Genomic DNA, 26,796 nt, shown 5'->3' with positions numbered 1-26,796 from the left:
TAGTGAGAATGGTTGGGCCTAGTTCCCTGTTCTGTTCGTGTCCTATGCTTAAGTCATTCATCTAGTCAGTAGTCTTTTCCTATGCTCCATTCATAGCCTGTCCTTTAAACAATGTTCTTAACTTCAAAGTCTCTGTCCCAGTCTCTCTCTCTCTCTCTCTCTCTCTCTCTCTCTCTCTCTCTCTCTCTCTCTCTCTCTCTCTCTCTCTCTCCCTCTCTCCCCCCATCCTGTCAATTGGAGCGTAGGGCTCCTTGGCTGTTTGTCTTTGTTTGGTGTGTGTGTGTGTGTGTCTGTGTGTGTGTGTGTGTGTGTGTGTGTGTGTGCATGCACATACGCGCACTCTCTCCTGTGTGCGTGAGGGACGGACAAGGCTCTGACACCGGCTCAGCGGCGCTTTGAGAGATGCTGGATGACGCGTGTCAAGTGATATTAAACGTGAGAGCGACCCTCCCCCTCTCCTCCCTCCCTCCCCCTCTCCTCCCTCCCCATCACTTTGTGTGTCTGCTAGTGTTAGTGTGAGGACGGACACTTCTCCTCTCTGTTTGGGGGGGGAAGCGCTATGTCTGATGCATTACCCCACCAATCTCAATGGACAGTAGGAGGTGATTGGTTTGGCCTACATAGGGAGAAGAGAGGTGTGTGTGTGTACGTGTGTGTGTGTGTACGTGTGTGTGTGTACGTGTGTATGTACGTGTGTGTTGTGTGTGTGTGTGTGTGTGTGTGTGTGTGTGTACGCAGGACAGGAGGGCAAGTAAGCGCAGTGATGTGTCTAGGGCTAGGCAGTGTGTTTTCATAGCATATGGTGTGCTTTGTGATTTCATATGCAAACTAATCTATGCCTGAGGCAGTCAGTCAGTGTTTGTAGATGAATAACTCATCTAATTGCTAATGAATGTATGACTGTGCTGTGGTGTTGCAGTCCTCTTTGTCCTTTTTGAGAGATATGGACTCCAAACCAGGCCGTTCTTAAATGTTCCCAGAAAGTATGTTTGAGGGATGTTTGAGTCTTTTAGGGGAGAAGGTCGATAGGAGATGATGATATTGAGCAGTATCCTCTGGTGGGATTCAGTGAATCGATGGAAAAACCAAAGAGAACCTGGAATGGAATGCGTTAAGTCTTTTTTTGTAGCTGTTTCCTGGAAGTGATTCACCCCCCCCCCCCCCCTCTCTCTCTCTCTTTGTGGCGAAGGGGTGGGTGTGTGTGTGTGTGTGTGTGTGTGTGTGTGTGTGTGTGTGTGTGTGTGTGAGTGAGCATGTGAGTTAGATTGGCATGTGAATGCGTTGGGCCAGTGTTGGTGTGAAATTGGAAGCATGGTAGTTGGGATGCGGTGGTGAATACTGAACAGTTAGTGACACGGGTGACTCCGGGAAGGAAGGGGTTAAGTCGGAGGCAGCAGGGCTGCGTTACGCAAACGGGCGGCTGGCTGGAGCTGAAAGGGGAAGTGCTGAGCTCAGAGGAACACTGGCTCCCGGCCAAACCTCCCCCTTCCTCCCACCTCCCCCTCGCTACAGCTGAGTGCTCCCCATGCTTCCCACCGGCGTGTGTGTATGTGTGTGTGTGTGTGTGTGTGTGTCAGCAGCACTGGAATGCTGGGGCGTGTGTGTGTGTGTGTGTGTGTGTGTGTGTGTGTGTGTGTGTGTCTGGAATGGTGCCTCTCCTCGTCTGGTGCGTGACGTCAGCACACACACAGTGGGTCAGCTTAGGGCTAGGCAGCACAGAGTGTGTGTGTCAGGGGGAGGGGAAGAATGGGGAGGAGTTGCTTATTGGAGAGAGGAAGAATAAAAAGAGGAGGGGCTGTGTGTGTAGGAGGCTGACTGAAGGAGTAAGTGTGTGTGTGTGTGTGTGAATGCGTGTGTGCCTTTATTGGGGGGTGGATGTGTAGTGCAGTGTGTCGGGTGACTCAAACGCAATAGGAGGGGCCGGTGGAAGGTTACTTCCTGGATCAGGCCAGTAAAGTAACCCTCAACCACACACACACACACACACACACACACACACACACACACACACACACACACATTTCCCCTACTCCTCCCAGGCTCTCGGATGGAAATGGAAATCGTGTGTGTGCACATTTCTGTAAGACCTTCATAGGCGTATTTTCATGTTAATGACTTGCTGCTCAGTCACTGAACCCACAACAATATTTCATATTTCATGTTTTTTCATGTTTTTTTCTTTCTTCACCGTGGAGAATCGTTTCTCCAATTATTCTCCTTTTGTCTCTGGGTCACATTTCCACAGCTCCATCAAGCTGGGATGTAGGCTGTTGTAGCCAGCCTCATTTGCCCTCCCTGCTACGTCCTTCATGGCTCTTCTAATCCATTCCCTAGTGTCGAGGTCCCTCATTAGAAGCACATTCAAGCCTTGAAGAGCAGACAATGTCTTTTCAATGGATCCCTCTTACATTCATCTCCAGCTAAGAGACTCCTCGGGGGGGAGGGGGGGGCCCCCTCTCTCATAATTACACACATTCGCATTTCTATAGATCATTGCGTGCAAACTAATGAGCTCTGCATTTGACTTCGGTCAATGTATAGCCTAGTGGGATGTGTAGTTTTTAAACCACGCGTCTGACGGCGCTGGGAATTCAAGCGTCTGCTTGTGTCATAATGGAACCGCAAGTCCCCTGGGATGTGTAGTTTTAAGTTAGACTTGGGGATATCAGTCTGACTTTACCACGGGAGGTGAAATGATCTCGGAGATGTGTTCAGCGTCACCCAAGCATGATGTTTCACTCACTAGCGACTCTGTAGAGTACACGGCAACGCAACGAGTTAGCTGTGTGCAGGGGCGGACTGGGATCAAAAAAAAGGGCTGGCATTTGCGACACAACAGCCCCCACTGCACAGCCACAGTGTAATAAATGTGTTTTACCTTCATGTAATTAGCAGACTACTAAGTAGTTTGTTTTTCTCTACAACCCTGTCAATCATTCTCTCCCTCGTCGTCTCCCTCTACCACAAGTTCAATGTTAGTCCTAGTGCTAGTTGAGGAGTGTTGCTGGCACCTGCTTGCTTCGCAAACAGATTTCGTTCTTATATTCTATTCTTCTTCTTCTACTCGAGTTATCTAGCTTTGCGTAGCAACGAGTTGATCATGAGAAAATGTGTTAGGCCCTGGGCATACGCGCAGACCTGCACGGCCGGACCGGGCCGGTATAAAATGTTTTGGGCCGCGGTCTGCTGAAATAAGTTATTTTCAATGAAAATCACCAGAGACAAAATTACAAATATGTTATTCATTTATTTTTTATATAATACATTCTGAGCGGCCCAGAGTCTCGCGGCCCTCCTGGCATTTGCCAGGCTTGCCCGATGGCCAGTCCGCCACTGGCTGTGTGACAAAAAGGCCCGGTGAGTGAATTGTCCTCCAGTCAGGTGGTAGTCATCTCGTTAATCCACGTTGTGGCTAGCGCAGAGTCTGCCTCTCCTTCTCTTGATCTGCTCCATAGGCATATATGCTCTTAACTAATCAAGAGAGTTGATTTAGGCCTAGTGTTCGACAGCACCAGTGGGACCCATACAACTGCACATTTCTGCGTGTTTTGTATATGTGGTCCCTAGTGGGACTCGGAACCCACCACAACCTAAGCTTCGCTAGGTTCACCACGCTGTACCAACTGAGCTACACAGGGACCATGTGGCCTATGTTCCAACCCAGTTTGAGACTCTGCTCATGCTGCCCTGCTGTCCAACTCGTTCACTAGAAGCTACTGGTGGTGCTGCTGCCCAGACAGCACTCCTCATGCCAACCCAACGGAATCACTCAGGCTGGCAGGGCAACAAGCCTGGCCTGACAGTCGAATCCAACAAAATTAGAACCCATTTTGTAAGTGATAGTTTGGAAATTGCCAGTCATTCTTGACATATCGCATGGCAACTAAGTGGTGGCTTCACCCCCGATAGACCCGCCAGTCGACTGTCGTTTCAGCAGGCGGGAGATGACACCTTCGATCACACAGGGCCATTAACACGCACGACATACACGCACACACACACACATATACACTATGATTAATATGCAGATTTGCTGTCAAATTTTCATGTAGAAGTAATGGAATTTAAAGTGTGTGTGTGTGTGTGTGTGTGTGTGTGTGTGTGTGTGTGTGTGTGTGTGTGTGTGTGTGTGTGCGCGCACGATGAAACCACACCTGCAGAGGACAAGGCCTTTGCTCTGTCAGAGGGTTCATGGCATTATATGGCCGCCCTTGGTGCTCAGCTGTGTTATTCCAGCTTGCCACACACATACACATGCACACACACACACACACCACGCCTGAGGCAAGGTCCCCTGCTGAATTGGATTTATCTGTGTTTATGGTCTCTGTGTGGGGGCTTCCTTATAGGACCACACACATACCTGCTAGTCCACTATTACACGCACACACACACACACACATACACACACACACACACCCTCCCGAGAGTAACCAATCTTACCTCCTGCCCCCTCACATTTATATAGGGCTGTACACATGTGAAGACTACACACCCTAAAACCTCCCTCAATCTTTCCTTTACCACCTCTTCTTTACAGTGGTACACAGTAGTAATGCAGTGGGGGAGATCTAGCATACTGTAGGTGTGTGTGTGTGTAGATTGGCTAATCCTTAGAGTGGGACTAGGCAATCCTGTTTTGTGCTGTCAAGCTGTCAACAGTCTAACTAAGGTAACTACTAATATCAAATTCCATTGAACACTAGAAAACTCGTTCATCAAAGGATTTACAGTTCTACTCTTATCAAATTACAATGCCGAAACTCACTTAGCCCACTATTCTAGTTCTCTGGTTCCCACCCTCCCTCTGCTACCCTATAGCAGTACCCAAGTCAGTTATTAGAGAGTGTATGGCTCTGGCTCAGAGCAGTGCCATTCCTCAGTGGTCAGCTCTCATTTCAGAGTCCCCTGACTGGAATGGAATTCCAGACTAGCAAACATGCTCTCCAGATATCATAGGATACCCTTTTGGTTATAATAGGATCCCTCTGGTTACCACAGGATCCCCATCTATCGCGTTCCTGGAATGAAACTAGCCTAGCCCCGGCGCTAGCAATGGCTTTCGGTGTCCAGTTGGACTGAGGTGCTCCCTGGGTGGTAATGTGATTAGCTGCTCAAAGCTGAATTGGAGAGTGAATGGGCCTCAACTCAGCTCTCTCTGTTTCTCTCTCTCTTAACCCCCTCTTTCTCTCTGACACACACACACACACACAGATCTGGACTTGAACTGCTGTGGTGTGTGTGTATCCCATATTAGATTTCGGCGACCCTCACTCATGAACCAATTCAGCGAGTAATGTTAATCACCCGCTCGATGCTGAGGCCTGAATTTCCTCCATTCATCGACTTGGAATCTTAATTCGATCGGGGGGGAAATATATGTATGATGCTCAATCTAATTTACTCTGGTGGTTCCACACTGAGAGCTTTTTGTGCTTAGGCCAGCAAACCTCCCACCCTCCTACTAGACCAAACCTCCCACCCTCCTACTAGGCCAAACCTCCCACCCTCCTACTAGACCAAACCTCCCACCCTCCTACTAGGCTTCTTAATGTGGGGAGCACCTCGGTCAAAAGCAACTTTACGACGGGAGCGGTCCGTAAGAAGCATCCGTTCCTCCTATGCTATAGGCTACATCCTGGGCTGGAGTTTTAGGAGATGTGGCCATGGCCCCTCTCTCTCTCTCTCTCTCTCTCTCTCTCTCTCTCTCTCTCTCTCTCTCTCTCTCTCTCTCTCCCTTGAAACTAGAGGAGGAGGGTCCGGGTGTTTTCGGGGGGCCCCCTTGTTTTTGAATGGGAGGAAAGAAGTGGGTTGTTGATGGTCAAGAGAGAGGGAGCGAGCGAGAGAGAGAGAGAGAGAGCACTCACTGGCTTATCGGCACTTATACGATTTCAAAAGCAGAGAGAGGAGGAGGAGGAGGAGGTACTTTTGATGTGTATGGGTGGTCTGGGGGCTGCTGTGGGTTTGTGCATATCAGTCACCCACCCACATACACACACAGTTCGTCTTGCACAATCACACATGCATCCTCTCTCTCTCTCTCTCTCTCTCTCACACACACACACATACACTTTCTCACTCTCACACACACACACAGATTCCGCTCGGAGCCAAATGTGAATTCATCAGGGCGGTCATGAGGGGTTTCTAGGGCAACCTCACAGAGGCCTTGTTTCTAAATATGGCCTCCATGGTTCCTTTGAAAGCATGCCCTGGCCTCTGACGTTCAGAGGAGCGGCCCCTGAGCAGCACCACTATGGGAGGGGGGCCGGGGCCGCGGAGGGAGGGGGCTCAGGGGCTAATAGCTAGCACATGAGACACTGAGGGTTTCATAGTAGTCATGGGACGAAGAGAGAGATGGAGGAATGGGGGATCTGTGTGTGTGTGTGTGTGTGCGTGTGTGTGTGCGTGCTTGCCTGTGTGTGTGTGTGTGTGTGTGTGTGTGTGTGTGTGTGTGTGTGTGCTTGCCTGTGTGTGTGTGTGTGCGCTTGCCTGTGTGTGTGTGTGTGTGTGCTTGCCTGTGTGTGTGTGTGTGTGTGTGTGTGTGTGTGTGTGTGTGTGTGTGTGTGTGTGTGTGTGTGCTTGCCTGTGTGTGTGTGTGTGTGTGTGTGCTTGCCTGTGTGTGTGTGTGCGCTTGCCTGTGTGTGTGTGTGTGTGTGTGTGTGTGTGTGTGTGTGTGTGTGTGTAAACAGTAATACCCCTGTGCTCAGCACTTGGCTAAATTAAAAGGGCATTTCTTGGCGAGGGGGGCAGTTTCTACTGCCCAGACGAGTGGACAGGAGAGAGGCGAAACTCATTACTTACCCATCTGTCAGAGGAAGAGGGAGCGAGTTCAAGTGAGAGAAAGAACACACGGTGAAGGAGGGGGTGTGCCCGCCCACTAAAGAGTCTCAGCAAAAGTCTTGTTTTCGAACACCTTTCTCAACTACTTTTATTTGATTTCTGTTTTTTGTTTTTTGTTTTTTTTACTTTTGTTTGATTACCTTCCCCCATTCATTCCCATTTGTATCCAGCCATTAAATTGAGTCTCAGTTTGTGATTTTAATTTGTGTGTGTGTGTGCGTGTGTTTGTGCATGCGTGGTTCACTGGCCAAGTCTCAGAGGCGCCACATGTTTCTGATGTTCTGTAACTCCCCTCTCTGGACCGTGGATGCACTGGGGGGGAGGCTGGAGTACACACAGAACCTGCTCTGAAACACACACACACACACACACACACACACACAAAGTATGCATCCATGGTAACCCTAAGGGCATAACCAACCACGTTTCAGGACCACTCTTCTACTCTCATATTTCCATCCATGGTAGAAGTTGACCCTAACCCTCCCCCAACCCTAACCTTAAGCATCAAGAGGATGCAATACAAAACTGGCCTAAGATCAGTAACCAGAGGCTATTCTATCTCACACTTTATCTTTATGCCATGAAATATTAAGCTACCCTCCCCCTAATGCAGAGCCCCATGCTAAGGAGCGGTGGCTTTGATATCCATGTTAATCCATGCTTGCTATAAGCGCAAAGCACAGTCCTTTGATAAGCGTATTTATAGATGTATGTTTCATTTGGCCCCCGCGCATTTTCCCATCTCCTAAGCGCATAAATGAATTCATAACCTTATCTTTCACTGGCCCCTCCCCCTGTATTAATAAATGCATGAACTCATGCTGTGTGTGTGTGTGTGTGTGTGTGTGTGTCTGTGTGTGTGTCTGTGTGTCTGTGTGTGTCTGTGTGCGCGTGTGTCTCTTTCATATGCTCATCAGTGTGTATTTTAGACTAGGGCTCACAGCCCCGCCCTGCTCATGAATATTCATACATGCATAATGACCCCCGCCTCTGGAAGCACAGTCAGGAGAAGATCAAACGCTATTCAAATGAGAGGCTCCATTATTGATACACACACACACACACACACACACACACACACACACACACACACAGTTGAGCCTATCTCTTAGCTGTGTCTCCTTCATGGCTGTCCTAACCTGCCTAATCTCTAGATTTCAGCCCGGCCTATTTCAGGTCATTGTTCTACAGAAGGATTTGTCGGTAATGTTTGCGGTCATGCTTTCATGATCAGAGAACACATGGGAGTGCAGTCTGTTGACTTGTGTCCAACTGTATCTCTTTTAAAGGTCCATTGTGAACTAAGTCGTTTCTGAACAGGAGATGGCTCCAAATGATTTAATTCAATACAATATTCAATTTGCTAATTCAATAAAATCTCTCTGTGTGTGTGTGTGTACGCACTTAGAGATGCATGCAATTCTGGGCCTCAATTAATAAACAAGTTCAGTTGAATTAAAAACGTATTCTTTGTTGTGCTGTCACTTGTTGTGCCGGACCCCCACTCGATTTGGCTAGCCAATGAGCATGTCGGGATGACTTAATACCCTTGTCGAAATGTTAAATCTCCGTCTCTCCCTCCGCCCTCCAGGTTTCCATTTGAGTGGTACCGTCACGGACCCGGCAACGGCTGCCCAGCCCGAGCTCGTCTGCAGCGTGAGCGTCAGCTTCGACCGCTGCAAGATCACCGCCGTCACGTGCACCTGCGGCAACAAGGACATCTTCTACTGCGCCCACGTGGTGGCGCTGTCCCTGTACCGCGTACGGAAGCCCGAGCAGGTCAAACTGCACCTGCCCATTTCGGAAACCCTTTTCCAGATGAGCCGAGACCAGCTGCAGAAGTTCGTTCAGTATTTGATCTCGGTGCATCACACGGAGGTGCTGCCCACGGCGCAGAAACTGGCCGACGAGATCCTGTCACAGAACTCTGAGATCAACCAGGTCCACGGTGAGCGAGTCTGATCTGTAGAGAAAGAGAGAGAGAGAGAGTGTTTGTGTGTGTGTGTGTGCGCGTGCACCCTGCTGCAACCATTGATCGTCTGATAAAGGTAAAGGCTGGACAGATCAATGCAGCTCATTAGTTTGATCCTGCCTGTAAACGAGAGATGGGAGAGACATGTTATTTACCTCAGAGAGAGAGAGAGAGAGAGAGAGAGAGAGAGAGAGAGAGAGAGAGAGAGAGAGAGAGAGAGAGAGAGAGAGAGAGAGAGAGAGAGAGAGAGAGAGAGAGAGAGAGAGAGAGAGAGAGAGAGAGAGAGAGAGAGAGAGAGAGAGAGAGAGAGAGAGAGAGAGAGAGAGAGAGAGAGAGAGAGAGAGAGAGAGAGAGAGACCAGACATCAGACGACAGACAGACAGACAGACAGACAGACAGACAGACAGACAGACAGACAGACAGACAGACAGAGAGACAGAGAGAGACTTACCGTGTGCATGTCTGTTTGGTGTGTGTAGGAGCTCCGGACCCCACGGCGGGGGCCAGTGTGGATGTCTTACCGTGTGCATGTCTGTTGTGTGTGTGTAGGAGCTCCAGACCCCACGGCGGGGGCCAGTGTGTCTTACCGTGTGCATGTCTGTGTCGTGTGTGTAGGAGCTCCAGACCCCACAGCGGGGGCCAGTGTGGACGATGAGAACTGCTGGCACCTGGACGAGGAGCAGGTCCAGGAGCAGGTGAAGCTGTTCCTCTCACAGGGAGGCTACCACGGCTCTGGGAAACAGCTCAACCTGCTGTTCAGCAAGGTGACACACATGTACAGACGTGTTCAGTCACACGCATTTACCTTCAGAGTCACTCTCAGTCTAAACAGCCCGTTCCCTTGACACATCCAGGCACTTAGGCTCTATAGCTAGACCAGAAGCGAGAGAGAGAGAGTGTGTGTGTGTGTGTGTGTGTGTGTACACGTGTGTATGTGTATGTGTACGTGTGTGTGTTTAGCCTTTTTACACATGCGTGTACAGTATGTATACACTAACACACACAAAGACGTGTACGTGTGTGTGTGTACGTGTACCCTGACCGTGTTGTCTCTGATCTCTAGGTGAGGGAGATGCTGCGTATGAGAGACTCCAACGGGGCGCGGATGTTAACACTGATCACAGAGCAGTTCATGGCCGACCCCCGGCTGGCGCTATGGAGACAGCAAGGCACCACCATGACCGACAAGTACAGACAGCTCTGGGACGAACTAGGTGAGTGTGTGTGTGTGTGTGTGTGTGCGGGCGGGCGTGTGTGTGGGTGTACATGCATGCATGCATGTATACGAGAGAGAGAGACAGGAAGAGAACTGATTGTGCAGACATAGCTTGTTATTATATGTATTTATTTTTCCTTTTCTTATGCCACACACACACATACACACCATTATCTCACACACACACACACACATACACAGCCCTCTGTCACGTTGTCGGGCCAGTCGGAGGGGGTGTTTGAGTGGATTACCGGTACTGTTTTCCCATAATTGCAAGACGTTCGGTTGGAATTCAGAATTCGAATGGCATGTTGTCACGACAACAGCCATCCTTTTTTGGGGGGGTGTGCTTCAATGTTGTTTGTTTCTTCGTGTTGTTGTTGTTGTTGTTGTTGTTGTTGTTCTGCATTTGTTCTTGTTCTCTGTTTTCTAGGAACGACTTGGAGTCAGTCATGTCTGTGGGGCTATTTTCCCCACTTTAATGTACTTCCCCCCCCCCCCCCGAGTTCCTATCTCTCTCCCCCTGATGTGTGCCTAATGCTCCTCCCTTCTGTTGCCCTTGCTCTCTTCTCTTCTTTTGTCTCTCTCTTCGTAGAGTAGCCACTTCACTCCTCTTTACTCCTCTCTCCTAGACAAAGCCTTCCTTCCTTCCTTCCTTCATTTCTCCTCCACTTCATCTCTGTCGTGCAGAACCTTCCTTTTCATTTTTTCCCCCTCCATCTGTCCTTGTCGCCCCAGCTATCCCTGTCCCTGCTGTCCCCTTCTTCCGTTTCTGAGCCCCCCCCCCTCTCTTTTTCCATCTATCTTTGTCCATCACAGTAGCACAGTAGAACGGTGTACATGGGTGCCCAGTATAATTGCACTGTAGCATATGTACCTTTGTAGCCTTCATGGTCAGCTGAACATTACTGATGTCATTAGCCTTTGTTAGTGTCACTGTTCTCCTATATCCTCTGAGACGCTCTTTGTGTGTAGTCTGTTCCTGTTCCCAAACAACATTTTCCGTTTCAAATACTTTGTCAACAAGAAAAGTTTGCTTTTGTGTGTCAGTGGTAAAACGAAATGGATAAAGTCTCGAAACCCAATTGAAAAGTGGGACAGCCAATTTATTTTAGGTCCATGAATGATAACAAAAACGTTTTTTTAGTACCTCTGCGTCCGCTAACCATCAAGTGTGTGTGTGTGTGTGTGTGTGTGTGTGTGTGTAGGGGCCCTGTGGATGTGTATAGTGTTGAACCCCCACTGCAAGTCGGAGCAGAAGTGTTCGTGGCTCAGACAGCTCCGGAGGTGGAACAGCGTGGACGTCTGCCCCTGGGAGGACGGTAACCATGGCAACGAGCTGCCCAACCTCACCCATTCCCTGCCTCAGGGTGCCCATGGCAACCAAGGTGAGTCCTCCCTCCCCTCCCCCCTCCATCTCTATCCAGCCTCTCTGTTGAATAAAAGTTTCCAGTTTTCAAAGAGCCCCCTCCTCCCCCAGACTCTCGTCCCCACCGGACCGTGTTCACCCGGGCCATCGAGGCGTGTGACCTCCACTGGCAGGACCGCCACCTGCAGCACATCATCGCCAGTGACCTGTACGCCAACTACTGTTACCACGACAACCAGGACGGATCCCTCTTTGACGCACGCGGCTGGCCCATGTGGCATGGTGAGTGTTTTTGTGTGTGTGTGTGTCTGTGTGTGTCTGTGTGTTATTATATTTCGCCAAAGCCAGGGGTACCATGCATATTAAAACAAAAATAGAAAGAAATAGATTTCTCTCTCTCTCTCTCTCAGAACACGTCCCGACTGCCTGTGCAAGAGTGGACGCCCTGCGTTCCCATGGTTATCCCCGCGAAGCGCTGCGATTGGCCATCGCCGTGGTGAATACGCTACGACGACAGCAGCAGAGGCAACTGGAGCACTTTCGCCGGCATAAGAAAGGTACGGCTTTATGAGACCACATAGGAGTGTCCTCTAGTATCCATTTATGCATTCATATTCATCATAACCAAGGGGGGGGGGGGTAGGGTTGTTTCATTATTTGAATATGGCACACTGTGTCTGTCCCCCATCACAGAGCTGCTCCATAAAGGTGTCACCTCCATCACCAACATGGAGGGCTGGGTGGGACACCCCCTGGACCCCATCGGAACACTCTTCAGCACTCTCACCGAGACGGGGCGGGGGGCCGAGGACGGGGGCAACATCTGCCTCGACCTCTCAGGTACGGAGATCGCACGGAGGGACGGACGGACAGTTGGACGGATTGATGGATCATGTGTGTTCTCTATTCCTCTCTAGTTCTCTCTGGCATCTCTATGTCCCTCCCTACCCCCCTCTCTCTCTCTCTCTCTCTCTCTCTCTCTCTCTCTCTCTCTCTCTCCTCTAATCCTCCACTCACATGAATAGAATGAGCAGTCTCAAAGCAGGACCAGGGAAAATAAGAATGTTATCCTCAGGCGAGAGGCGTTGGTGGGTTCTCTAGCCGGACCTCTGCTGTGTGACCGCTGTCCAAACCTCAGAGAACAGACACTGACCACCACTTCTCTCTCTCTCTCTCTCTCTGTCAGACTGTTCGAGTGTCGTGAGTCGCGCTGAGCTACAGCGGTTGCCGGTTCAGCGGTTGCTCGGCGAAGGCGAATCGTACGTGGCGCTCGCAGTGGAGACGGCTCTGATTGGCTTAGGCCAGCAGAGGGTGATGCCCGACGGGCTATACGCCCAGGAGAAGGTGTGTCGCAACGAAGAGCAGCTATTGGCCAAGCTGCAGGAAGTGGAGCTGGACGACACACTGGTCAAGATCTTCCGGAAACAAGCCGTCTTCCTGTTAGAGGGTGAGGAGGAGACACACCCAGACATGGTGCCTCACATCACACACAATTTGACCCACCCACACACACACACACACACACACACACACACACATGTTATATATGATACCAAAAATACAATTCACCTTCATGTACAGTATGTGCTCTAAGAGTTTCCACCATGAACTGCTGAGAAAGCAGAGAGGAGTTCTTGTGAAGGGTTCATGGGATATTGATGTGCTAAACACCCCTGTTCCTCTGTCTCTTAACCTCTATCATCCCTTCCCTTGTTTTACCTTTCATTCTATCCTACTCTTTTCCCCTCCCCTCTCGCCATCCTTCCTGTTTTATATCCCTAACTCTCTATCCCTCACATGCCAAGAATCTACACACTTAGGCCGAAACAGGAAAAAACACTTTTCACTTTGTCTCAATATTTATTATCCTTTCATTTAGTGGTGTAAATATAACCAGAGCCGCCTTCGGCGAGACTAAAATAAGCACTGCACACTAACACATCAGGGGCATTGTGTCAGAAGCCACACACACACACACACACACTCACACACACACACATCCTGCGTGCTGGCGTCTTGTGCTGGAACAGAATGTGATGCCTGGGTTTTTGGTTATGGGAGTGGTAGCAGCGATGGCATATCCTGGAGACCCAACCCTCAAAACCTCCAGTCCCGCCCTAACCCTAACCCTAACCCCAGCCTTGCCTCTGCCCAGGACGACCACCCACCTCTGGGGTCGGTCACTAATAGAGTCCCAGGCTCTGAGGCCTAAGGCTGCTGGAGAGGTTGGAATGGGGCCCACGTGTGATGTGGTCTGTGGTCTGGGGGCTAAAATAACCCCACCGGAGACGAGACGAGGGGGGCGGGGCAGCCAAGTCTGCACATATGGCCATATGGCATTCTCTACGTCACGTAGTCTGCTGAGTGGGCTCTTCCTGCCTGGCCCGGGAGGAGGAGACCATGATAACCACTGTTCCTCAATCATCTATTACTCTCTCTCTCTCCTCAAACAAACTCAATTATTCATACACGCACACACACACACTAAATTCTCAAATACTCTCAATACACTCAAATACTGTATGCTGGCATACACAGTACACACACTCACACACACACACACACACACACACACACACACACACACACACACACACACAGCCAGGGTGTGTTCTCCTTGCCAACTGTGGCCCACTTGGCCCAGTTGAAATAGAATTGTTGTCTGATCGCTACTATACATGGGTTCCTCTCTCTGTCCCTTTGGTTGTGTCCTGAAGATTGCTCCGTCAGCCTAATGCTTCCCCCAGTCTGTTCCGTCCGTTAACCCCCCCGCCCTCTTCTCTGCCTGTAGGTGGGCCGTACAGTGGCCTTGGAGAGATTGTCCACAGAGAGAGTGTCCCCATGCACACCTTCGCTCGCTATCTCTTCACCTCTCTCCTACCTCACGACGCCGAACTGGCGTACAAGATTGCACTGAGAGCCATGCGGTGAGTATCCCCTCTCATCGTTGATCACTGCTGCGTGTGCGTGCGCGTGTGTGCGTGCGTGCGTGTGCCTCTGCCTGCCTCTGAGTTTGCGTTTGTTCTGGAGTAGGCCAGTCTTTTTAGATGTTGTGATGTTGTGTGGTGGGGGAGTTGCCTATGTGAATATTAATGAGATTAATTAGGCTTTAATGAGTGGCTCTAATGAGGAGGCTCTCATCTCCAAACCCAACAGGGAAGGGGCAACGTGAGGGAAGAGAGATGTTGTGGCTTACAAAGGCAATGTTACGTTTACCTTGTTGCATGTTACATCAGGCGCTCTACCACGCTAGTAGAGAGCGCAGTGACTTTAGTTTCGTACATCATATTTTCATTCTTAGTTAACCAACAGATCGGTGAGTGCACTCTGTTAATAATATTCTGGATATAGGTTGTCTGGTAATTCAGGCTTTGTAGACCTCACTGCGCTATATTGCACTTTTGTGTGTTTGCGTACGTACGTGCGTGCGTGTGTTTGTTTGTGAGAGGCTGAGTAGACACACACACACACACACACACACACACACACACACAACGAAACACAAACCCCCGCACACACACACATACACCCTGTGTGAAAATGGGTGATTTAGAATAATGTGCCCACTTATACCCGCTCCTGGGACCTGGGAGGCTGCCTGCTCAGCACATAATGAATGTGTGTAATGTAGCGTAGTGTAATATGATAGCCTATACCTCTCTGCTCCCACAGGACCGTGGTCGGTTAAATATAGAGCAGGTGAAAAGACCAGGGTTTTAATGGCCCCATTATAACACTATCATTGTTATACAGGGAGTCTCTGTTTGTTCAACCTCTGTTTAAATCCGGGGTAGGGTCTCACCGTTAGATGAAGGATTCTTTCCAGGAGCGTGGTGGGTTAGTGTATTGCTGTTGCTGTAGGTTGACTAGAACTAGTGGGAGCAGCATGCTACGTTGCTACGTTCTGCTGACTTGCTTTGTTTATTGAAAAACAAAGACGAATTATACCTGAGCACTGTTTTGATGCTGGCAGAATTGGAATGTGTTAAGATTTTGACCACACTATCTATCCTCTGTGAAAGTGTTGGGGGAGAGGTCTGTAGTGTTTTTAGATACTGTAGCCGTGTATCTGAGTGTATCTGCGTGTGTAACTACTTTTGGAGGTCATCAAGTGAGGTAACATGGAAGCTGACAGTATGTAAGCCTTTTAGTTCTGTCAGGCACAAGGAGACAATGTCATGGTTTAGCCTTGCTCGGTAAAATAATATAATAACTTAGGGTTAGGGTGCTCCTTCACTCTCTTTTGATGGTAGGCCCAATCCCATTTCTTATTTTTACCCTTTTTCGAGTGCCCACTTTTCAACCCTTGGAACAGAGTTACAAGGGGTAATGGTTGAAGTATTCTCCTATGAAATGGGACAGCCCTTCAAAACCCTCATACGTCTTCAGTAGTTTCGTAGAAAAGCATGGCCGCTCACGATTGGTTTACGTTTCACGCGATCAATTGATCAAACAAGTCATCAAATAAAAAAGAACAACGCTTCATTACCAGGCCAGTTCAAGACACAATAGCAGTGCTCTGTAGGCTAGCAACGTGTGCTACGCGTGAACTCGCAAAACGGAGGGGTAGGGCTAAAGTGTAGGGGTAAGGGGTGTAATGGGATTGGCCCTAGATATAAGTGTCAAGACTGGTTTTCTGGACTCCGATTAAGCCTACTCCTCGACAAGAAAATGTGAGATTCTCCACGGAGCATGCTTTTTAGGTTAGGATTAGGATTAGGCTCAATCTGGTTCCAGGAAACCAGAGCTTTAGTAGAGATCTTAAATAAATCCAGCCAAACTGTCAAATGACTCTTCCATGTACCGCTAGACGGATGTGCTTTCGCCGTCACGGTCTGACGGTAGTGTTGTTCCAGCCGGATGTGTGGAGGGATATTGGGAAGTGAGCTGTGTTTACTGTCTAAATGGGACAGACCAGGAGGTAGAGAGTTCAGTAGTCATGATGATATTCACCAGAAACCTGGGAGTTTTGGAAGGCATTAGGCTGCTTTCTCTCACTGTCAGTCTCTCTCTCTCGTGTGTGTGTGTGTGTGTGTGTGTGTGTGTGTGTGTGTGTGTGTGTGTGTGTGTGTGTGTGTGCATGCATGTGTAAGATGTCACTTCTACCAATCACAGTGTCTAAACATGTAAATGTCTGATGGTGCGACAGTCCCTGGGGGTCTCTCTGTGAGCTGGCCGAGCCTCTAGTATGCACACACACACACACACACATACACACACACGCACACGCGACCTCTGACATCTATCGTCCTTGAACACCTCTGGTGTGAAAAGTGTCAGTCAGAGCATCCCACTCTGCCCTGACATGGCGCCAGAGAGCCAGAGGAGCAGTTTGCCACTACAGCTGCCCTCCACTGAGGCTTGGTGGCGGTTTGCACTAGATAGCCACGGTGCAAAGTCAAAATGCTCTATCTCGTCTAGATTGAGAGCCATGCATCATTCCATATTTTAACCTAATAATTAAACCTAGTAAATAAACCTTTCTCTTCAAATATTCTAACACAGGCTCTCTTTGTGAGTCAAACAAAAGGAATGTTGATGAAGAGGGCAACATCTTCCACAAGGGTCTTTTTTTGCTTTGCTACACCCCAGGAATCTTCTAGAATCCCCCGGTGTTGGGGAGCTTTTAGCAGCTCTTTAGATAGGTGTTTGGAGCCAACCCTCTGTTGCTATGGCATCGGAACGTCTCAGTTTCACACCAAGTCTCAGTGTTTTCACACACCCATCTCTTGGGTTTTTGTCACCTTTATTTTGGTAAGATTTGTCCACAAGTGCCTCCTTTGGGCCTGACCAACTTGATGAAGAAGGGTACATCTAGGCTGAATTTGTTGTGGAGTCTCCTGGAGTTGTGACTGAAATTCAACTGGCGTGTGTGTGTGCGCGTGTGTGTGTGCGCGTGTGCGTGCTTGGGCGCGTTTGATGTGTGTCCAGCATAGCAGGCTGGAAGGTGAATTCCCTAATTTCCCAGCGGACTCAATTAGCTTTGTGATTGGTCGAGAGAGCAACCCAGGTTCTCTCCTCTTCTGAAGGCTGGGAGACCTTTGAAAGAGAAGAAGGGTAGAATGGGAGATGAGCTGCTGCCCACAGCACTAGTAGAAAAAAATAAAAAAATAAATAGGCCCCCTGTCTGACTGTAATGAGAGAGACTTGTGGTACTCCTTCATACACTAGCAGGTGCTATGGGCCCTTGACTTCATTATAGCCAATTAAAGTCAAGAAAATACTAATTATGCTCCAGTTACTTCAGTTGGGTAATTAGGGACTAGGTTGGGTAATATCATGCTAACATCAATGCCCCTCTGACATGCTCTAGCCTTATGATTAGGAACCCGATGACAGAGGCTTACTTTTGTCTGGCTGGCTACACGTGAAGGGCTTGATACTATACCATAGCCATTTAGCTGACGCTTTTTATCCAATGTGACTTACAGTGCAGCGAGGCGTACATTTTTCAGTATTTACGGTCCCAGCGAAGAATTGAACCCACAATCTAAGCGTTGTTAGCGCCATGCTCTACTAACTGGGCCACAGAGGACCACTTGTGTAGGAATAAGTCTGCGCGTGTCTCCATGTCTTTGTGTGTGTGTGCGTAAATGAGTGAGAGTGAAAAAGAGAGAGAGGTGTATATACGTACATGTCATACCTGAAGGTTTATTTTGATGTTTGTCATGTCTTGTTGTGCGAGTTGTGATGATGATAACTCACACCTGTGTGGTGTCTCTCTGGTCCTCAGGTTGCCTGTGTTGGAGTCCACAGCTTCGTCAGGTGACCTGTCGCGACCCCACCACATTGTCTCTGTCGTTCCCAACCGTTACCCCCGCTGGTTCACGCTCAGCCACATAGAGTCCCAGCAGTGTGAGTTGGCCTCCACCATGCTCACTGCAGCCAAAGGTAACCACACACACACACACACAGCTCACAGCTCACAGGTTCTCTCTCTCTCTCTCTCACACACACATACACAAACAGACACACACACACAGCTCACAGGTTCTCTCTCTCTCTCTCTCTCTCTCTCTCTCTCTCTCTCTCACACACGCATACACAAACAGACACACACACTCACAGAAGTTATGTGTTGTTCTGTCTCCTAGTAAAGTACTGTATTTGCCTTCTCTCTTCTCCCCAGGTGACAGTCGTAAGCTGGAGACAGTACTAGAGTCCATCCAGAAGAACATCCACTCCTCCTCTCACATCTTCAAACTGGCACAGGACGCCTTCAAGATCGCCACGCTCATGGACAGCCTGCCAGACCTCACACTGCTCAAAGTCTCCCTGGAGCTGGGCCTACAGGTAATAATACACACACCAGCCCACGCAGAATCACACATGTAGACAAAGCCACATACAGTACACACACCCCTACACATTAACACCCCCTCCCCCCCCCCCCCCACACACACACACACACACGTGCCTCTCATATGGCCTGAACATGCCGTATGCATTAATTACATGTCAATAAAGTGGAATTATCTAATATCAACCTCCCTCTCTCTTCCATCCCTCACTCTCTCCCTCTCCCACCCTCTCATCACTCTTGTCTTGTTTCTCAGGTGATGAGGATAACTCTGTCAACGTTAAACTGGAGGAGGAGGGAGATGGTACGGTGGTTAGTTACATGTGCCACAGAAGTAGGTATGTACCCACATCTTCCTTTCTGTTTTTGATGCTTTATTCAGTAACTGAAGAAGAGCGCTTAAAAGAGATTGTGGATGGGTTTATGATATTGTTTCAAATGAGGTGTTCCTGATTTTTTTCTTCTTTTTTTCTCTCTCGTGTGTGTGCGTGTGTGCGTGTGCGCGTGTGTGCTTGTGTGCGCGTGTGCGTCCTCTAGGTGTGTACGCACTGGACAGCATCATGCAGAGCTGGTTCACCCTCTTCACCCCCACGGAGGCCACCAGCATCGTGGCCACCACCGTCATGTCCAACAGCACCATCGTCCGCCTGCACCTGGACTGCCACCAGCAGGAGAACCTGGCCTCCTCCGCCCGCACCCTCGCCCTCCAGTGCGCCATGAAGGACCCTCAGAACTGCGCCCTCTCCGCCCTCACCCTCTGCGAAAAAGACCACATCGCCTTCGAGACGGCCTACCAGATCGTGTTGGACGCCGCGTCGACCGGGATGAGCTACACTCAGCTTTTCACCATAGCGCGCTACATGGAGCACCGCGGTTACCCTATGAGGGCGTACAAGCTGGCGACATTAGCGATGGCTCACCTTAACCTCAGCTACAACCAGGACACCCACCCGGCGATCAACGACGTGCTGTGGGCCTGCGCGCTGAGCCACTCGCTGGGCAAGAACGAGCTAGCCGCCGTCATCCCCCTGGTGGTGAAAAGTGTGAAGTGCGCCACGGTTTTATCAGACATTTTGAGGCGCTGTACGCTGACCACGCCGGGGATGGTGTCGGCGGCCGCAGCCGCGCTGCACAGCCGCAGCAGGAACTCTGGGAAGCTGATGTCGCTGGACAAAGCTCCGCTCAGGCAGTTGTTGGACGCAACCATCGGGGCCTACATTAACACCACACACTCGCGGCTCACACACATCAGCCCGCGCCACTACAGCGAGTTCATCGAGTTCCTGGGGAAGGCTCGGGAGACGTTCTTGATGGCGCACGACGGACACATCCAGTTCACCCAGTTCATAGACAACCTGAAACAGATCTATAAGGGCAAGAAGAAACTCATGATGCTGGTTAGGGAGAGGTTTGGCTGACTGGAGGGGTTTCAACCCCCCCCCCCCCCCATAGTACTTTTCTATTAACTTGAGTCTGCCTTTTGAACTTCTTTGGACTTAAAATGGACAAGTGAAAGGAGAGAAAGAGACGGAGGAATAAGCAAAAGAAGAAGAAAATAAATCTCAACAGAGCCACACATGGTATTATCGTTCTTGCTGTTGTTATTGTTATAAACATTATTGCTATTATTATTATTATTATTATTCCTATGTGTACAGAAGTGCTTTTATTTTCAGAAAGAGAGGAAATGTGTCACGTTGTGAATGTTGTGTGTGTTCCTTTTTATGTGTGTGCAAGAGGAAAAAGAGGAAAGGTGAAATGGCTTATTTTCCCGTATATTTTTTTTTTTATATAGATTTTTTTGTTAGCATTTTTACAGTTTTGTTTTGGGTTTATACTGAGTATACGTTGTCAAGTGGCTGAAGAGCCCTCATACGATAGCGCTCGTGTAAAAACGCATCAGTAGCCTCAAAGAGAAACTATGGCTTTAAAACCACACAGAGCACCTCCGACCCCCGGCCTACTGTACTACAGGCTTTGGGAAAGCACTGCACACACAACTCGGCTAGATGAGGAAGCCCTACATTAGCATTTCTGTTGACTAAGCACTTCAACAGCCATTAGTTTTCTCTGGGTCGTAGGCATTAGTTATACATCAGAGAATAATGCTCTTAACTGACTCCTAATGTTGTTTTAACCCCCAAGCCAATACATAATGAGTATCCGTATTAGGTTGAGGACAGTATAACAGGCCATGCAGTACTTTCAACGGCACGTGGACTTTGCGATAAGGATGTGGAGTATTATATTAGTCATTTTACGTGATATGTCTTTATGATACAGCCAGATGCACCCCAAAACTGACTTAAAACCAACAAACCTTTTTACTGTGGGTTAGTTCTTGGTTCAATAGGATCAACAGTGTTGCTGGAGGAAGTAGAACACCTCATATAAAGTACCTGCTCCCATCCAACCCAGTGACCAGCATAACTGATAAATGACAGTGTTTTAGTATACGGAAGAAATACATTTGAGACCAGACCGATATGATTTGTCTGGGTACCTGGCTATTTCTACAGACCGGCAACCAGGCTATCTGACGTGTCAGAGAGAGAGAGTAACATAGTTAGTTACCACAGTTACTATAGTTAGGCTGCTATAGTACTGAAAGGGCCAGTGTCAATGCTTACTGTGCATTTGAAGCATAGAATTAGAATTCTATTATTTCTAATGCGGAATCTACAGCAACTGTCAACAGACGTTCTCAGGGATTTCTCTAACAGGACGAGGAACAACGAACGACTACAGGAAAAACAAAGGCGACACATCACGAGCGAAACATTTCTTGTACTGTGTATATATACAATAGTATAATGTCTGAATATGGAGGATGCGAAAGTATATGTTAACTAATTTATACAGAGTATTCTATGTAATGTGAAATACTTGAAGCCGCTGTAGCTTGCTATTTTTCTTTCTTGTTTCTGTTTTTTTTTGTTTTTAACACAACATATCAGAAGGACTGAATTGGCCTTGCTTATTGGGGGATGGGGGCTCACAAAGGTTGTGTTATTACTAGACTTACTGGATCAGAGTAATGAACTGACATCAGCAGTACAGGAGGTAACTCCTCAAGGGGTTAGAGTACAGAGAAACTATGTTGTCCTTTCTCTCTCTCTCTCTTTCTCTCTCTCTCTCTCTCTCTCTCTCCCTCTAATTCTCTCTCTCTCTCCCTCTCATTCTCTCTCTCGTTGTTGAGCAAGTCTACGGTACTTGGGACTTTTCATGCTGTATTAACAGACTGGTGTACAGTATTCCATTGATACAGATAGAAATCTATTTGTATGGAATACAAAGTGGAGACAAGAGGTGTCAGTGCCACTGCCTCTGCCCATCCACGTTCACTCACACATCCATCCACCACAGCGTGTACGTGTCCTGATTCTGTCTCACCACACCACAGACCAGTGTGTCTCAAGTCAACAATGTCCAGCTGTTGTATTCATAACTTGCCTTTTTTTACTCTTTTCTTTACACACTTTCTCTGTACACTATTCTCTTGTGTTCTTTAAAGAAGAAACAGCCTTTTCTCTCTCTTGCCTTGTCTTAACGCTTTAAAGTAACCAAACAGGAGTTCTAACAACCAAACGCGTTCCAAGAAGTGAAAGCCAACCCACCTTGGTTCCGAAAGCTTTAGTGTCCTTAATTAGTAACTGAATGGCTCTCTAAAACTCATGCTTTTTGAACAAAGCATTTCCTCACGTGTGTTTGGTGAAAAAACGTTGTCCTGTGTCTCTCGCTCTCTTAAGAAAGGAATTCCTCTTTTTTTTTCTTTTTCTAGCTGTATTCTTTTTTTGGTTTGTGTAGGAAAATGAATCTTCAGTTTTTTTCTTGTTTTATTTATTACAATGATCCATGTATACATGCTTATGAAATTAAGATTTGATACACCGATATCAATTTATTTATGTAACTAAATCACTGTTTTATAATCTTGTTAATGAGTCGATGATTGATTTTTTTTGTTTGTTTGTTTCAATTAAAGTTAGTTTTTTTTTTGGAAAGGTACATTTCGGTCTACTTGAATCATTTGGGTTTAATTATGGAACATATAATTGCCATGACCTACAGTTTAGGCAGTGAGCTGGTAGGCAAACAGTGAGCCAAATGTATACATAAACACACTCACACATGCATCCAAAGACTACCATCTTAGACCACCATCTCTCAGGAATTATGGGATGCATTGTGCGAAGGCTGCTGGGAAGGATGATGTGCTTGTTGTTGGCATAGAAACACAGCAGCGAGAGGAAGTCAATCAGGAGGGTTCAGATAACCAGAAATATCACGTAACATCATGGCTCAAGAGGATGTCAGCAAGTAGCTGATGGCTATTCACATTTCCTTGTTTTCTGTTGCAGATCTGAGTCTGTCTAGCTATGCTTGCCCACAATAACCACTTTACAAGCATGTCAAGTTACCCCAACAACCCTGAAGTGTTGAAATAGCACTCTGTGTGTGTGTGTGTGTGTGTGTGTGTGTGTGTGTGTGTGTGTGTGTTGAGAGGCCATTGGGGAGTGAGTGGGAACAGGTGGTACCTACAGACTACAGGAGCTCCTGACAGCAGCGGGGTCCCCAGACTCACAGCCCCTCATTAAATATTGACACAAAAACACAAGAACTGTCTGTGTGTGAACAGTAATGAAGCTCAGACAGACACACAGGTACGCACAGCAACTTAGCAGCACAAGCTGTGTGTGTCTCTATATTTGTGTGTGTGTGTGTGTTTGCATGGATGCGTCCCTGTGTGTGTGTGTGTGTGTGTGTGTGTGTGTGCATGGATGCGTCCCTGTGTGTGTGTGTGTGTGTGTGTGTGCATGGATGCGTCCCTGTGTGTGTGTGTGTGTGTTTGCATGGATGCGTCCCTGTGTGTGTGTGTGCCTGTGCCGGTCCCCGTCCGGTCGTCTGTGTGTATGTACAGTAATGAGGCTTATTTGTCCACGGAGGTGTGCACATGGATACCTCATCAGGAATGAATCAATGCAATGAAGGAAAAAGCCCAGGCTCACCAACAAGAGCATCAGTCCGCTGTGTCAGAGGGTATACAGAACTGTCCATTTGTTATGTGATGGATGCCTCCTTGTGAGATTCTGTGTGAGAGAGAGTGACTGACTGACTGACTGACTGTCCACATGCCTGACCTGTGCATAGGTCCCTGCTCAGTAGCGGTTCTTAATGATGTCCCTCGGGTCCCCTACAGTATAGCAGCCCCTTCCAGCCTGCCTCAGTGTATCTTCCTAATGTCATTATGATCACACACATTCCCTTTACGCCAACAGCCCTCTTCCTACCCGTCACAATCAAACATACACATTCTCACAAATTATGTAAATGTTGTTCTCTTTTTTTATAGGCCATTTGCCCCAAAGGGAAGCGGGAGTGCAATGCACAGCATATAAAAGCATAGCATATAAAACAAAAAAATGAAAATAATTGCATAGAAGAATAAATATGAAATGAAGTCAATGTTACCTATCTCTCTCCTACATTACAATATGTAGGCTAAGCTTTCCTCGATGTTGAGGGTCTTTTAACATTCAATTGCTTGTGTGTAATTGACTGCTGCAGAAGCCTGGATGATAGTGGCATACGCTTCAGTGTCAACGAAAACAGGTATAATTAAAAAAATACAATTAAATAAAATCACTTACTTAAGCGAATGTACTTATTGTAAGTTGCTTTGGATAAGAGCATCTGCCGTCTGCTAAATTACCAAAATGTAAAATGCATAAAAACAATATATTTTTTTTAAAATCCAAATTCAAGCACAGGCGACAAGCATGTCGGTGGAAGGATAGGTTAAATCAGCTATGCACAGTAGAAGTAATGACGCCTTTATCCTTGGTATAAAGGGGCTTCAAGGAATGGTGAGTATTGATATAGCTTATAGTTTATGCATTATCCCTCTGTAGTCTTTGTGGTGTAGGCTACACTAGGCAAGCCTCCCTGTATGTACTGTAAGTGCACTAAAGCCTCTGTGCTAAGGGGTCTGAGCGTACAAAAGGGATCACAGGCCTAATCGTCAACAGTGCAGTAGCTTGGTCACCAGTGGGACTCTCTCTCTCATTCTCTCCTTCTTTTTCTGAGCACCCGTTTGAGTTTGATCTTCTCTCTTCCCCCTCCTTCGGCCCTGGGGCGTCTGATTAAATGCTAATTAAAGCCGTTAGCGGTGCTATCGCCGGCGCTAACTCCTCTCTCTCTGTCACAGAGATTAATGTTCCTCGTTCATCATCCCACCTCACCTGCCCGGGGTACCTGCCCAGCAAAAACCTGATCAAGACATCTACTAGGCATATAGTATATACTCACTGGTCCCCGCGCTCCCTCACGCCTCGTGGAGATCGACGAGGGGTTTTTAAATTTTAATTTGAAAATTGCCCTCAATTATGTCCACGGCGACCGCTTTGCCGCGGAGCTTCTCTTCGGTTGAGCGGGAAGGGTTGCGGCGGCGGGTCAGTGCTTGCGATGAGCGATAAGGGGACATTAATAAAAGGGAGAGGTTCATTTAAAAGCTGAGGGGAGTGCCGGAGCAGAGGCTCTCATTATTTAACTCCAGCTTTATTTAAGGGACTTTATTTAAGGGTACCGAGTTAATGTGTCCTCCAGGACAGCGAATTAAAGCGCCTGACAGAGTGAGAAAGTTATAGCCATAAGTTACATCCTGAGCACACAGTGATATTACTCTTTATGTCTTGGACAGTGAGACTATTTCTTAAGCATCAAAAGAAGTTCCAGAGGCATAATAAAGTTATAGAGCTGTGTTACATGGTGGATTTAGTTTTATTCTTTCCATTGGCTCAAAAATGTTGTGTCTGTTCCAAAAGGCATAGCATAGGCGTAGTCCTACGTCTAGTCAGTATTGATAGGTTTGTACATAACAAGCCAACCAAGTGGCTTTTGAATCACCCCAAAAAATATCTACAAGAACACCTTTTCCTTGAGAACCGTGGACAGAGGTCAGCCAAAGAAGAGCAAAACCCATGTTAACTGCACGGAAAAGTCTTGAATGTTTTTCAGAAAGTAGACATAGGCTTGCTATTAGCACGGCTATGAGGCTTGCACAAAATAATAATATTTTGAGACTAAATCAATGATAAACTAACATATATGCTGAGAATTTATGTTTTCTTGTAAAACACCCCTTTATGGTCTAGGCCTCTTGCCAGAGCTTGTGGTGCTCTCGCATACAGGGGGGGGGGCTACACTACCATTTGTGTGTACAACTTAGAGTAGTGCGTCTGTAGCCTGAAAGCCACTATGGCCTCTGCCAAGTTGTCTGGACTTTTATAGGTTGCTGATTCAAGCCCCACTCCGGTCACTCTATCGCAACACAAGTAGTAGCCAATGTGAAATAGCATGAAGACTCTCCTACGCTCTCCTCTAGCAGTGCCTTGTCCTTCTGGCTCGAGCCAAGGCGACAGTTCTGTTATGAAACAGTTTCCAAGGACAATTAACAAATAGGGAGATTTATGCTCCATGTGACCCGTTCCCAAACAGTTTCTCACTTCATCTCACACTCTCAATGCCAACTCCCTGTCGACTATACTGTCCAAGGCTGTAAATCTCTCTCCCAGTGTTTATAATCATGTCATGTGAAGAAATAGAGGAAAAACCCACTCCACTCTTCAGTACTCCTCCTATTGCATTTCTGCGATATTGGGTTTGTGTTTATTTTATTTTTTATACAGGTAAGTCCTGATGATGCCAAGCAACATTGTGTTTCCAATGTCTTGTATTGTTTTACAGTACACTGTAGGAATCTATACAGTACTGTAGGCATTTGGCTCCACAGGAAGTGAGGAGGAGTGTGTAAGAATGTACAACAAACTATGGTATTTCTCTTCAGATTTCAGAGTAAAACCTACACTGTATGTGTTCATAGAAAGAATGGATGGACCAACACCAACAACATGTAGTATAGTGCACTTATACATAGTATATATCTAGTTATCTACAGTATACAGCCTGCAGAGATAGGAGACTGGACCAACACCAACATGTAGTATAGTGCACCTATACAGCCTGCAGTGAGAGGAGACTGCAGACACTGCTAAAGGAATGAGTAATAACATGGCCATGCTTTGTGCATCTTA

At 47.7% G+C, this 26,796-nt stretch overlaps 1 protein-coding gene across 1 annotated transcript in view; it reads left to right on the top strand.

Moving 5' to 3' along the window:
- Window positions 1–20,121, top strand: part of LOC308157011 (zinc finger SWIM domain-containing protein 6-like) — a gene marked incomplete at both ends in the record, with an annotated part of 34,572 nt that extends 14,451 nt beyond the window's left edge. Inside the window, 13 exons of the mRNA XM_080530480.1 lie at window positions 8,438–8,794; window positions 9,434–9,582; window positions 9,882–10,032; window positions 11,243–11,422; window positions 11,515–11,685; window positions 11,814–11,960; window positions 12,097–12,243; window positions 12,590–12,850; window positions 14,195–14,330; window positions 18,137–18,294; window positions 18,533–18,696; window positions 18,960–19,041; window positions 19,241–20,121. Coding sequence (XP_080386606.1) covers window positions 8,438–8,794; window positions 9,434–9,582; window positions 9,882–10,032; window positions 11,243–11,422; window positions 11,515–11,685; window positions 11,814–11,960; window positions 12,097–12,243; window positions 12,590–12,850; window positions 14,195–14,330; window positions 18,137–18,294; window positions 18,533–18,696; window positions 18,960–19,041; window positions 19,241–20,121 — 2,984 coding nt within the window. The remainder of the gene's footprint in view (window positions 1–8,437; window positions 8,795–9,433; window positions 9,583–9,881; window positions 10,033–11,242; window positions 11,423–11,514; window positions 11,686–11,813; window positions 11,961–12,096; window positions 12,244–12,589; window positions 12,851–14,194; window positions 14,331–18,136; window positions 18,295–18,532; window positions 18,697–18,959; window positions 19,042–19,240) is intronic.
- Window positions 20,122–26,796: the final 6,675 nt, after the last annotated feature.

The sequence above is a fragment of the Nansenia antarctica genome (genome assembly GCF_963989245.1).
Source record: "Nansenia antarctica genome assembly, chromosome: 5".
NCBI classification, from domain to species: Eukaryota; Metazoa; Chordata; class Actinopteri; order Argentiniformes; family Microstomatidae; genus Nansenia; species Nansenia antarctica.
Note: the sequence above shows the minus strand (reverse complement) of the source record. Positions and strands in the feature narration are given on the sequence as shown.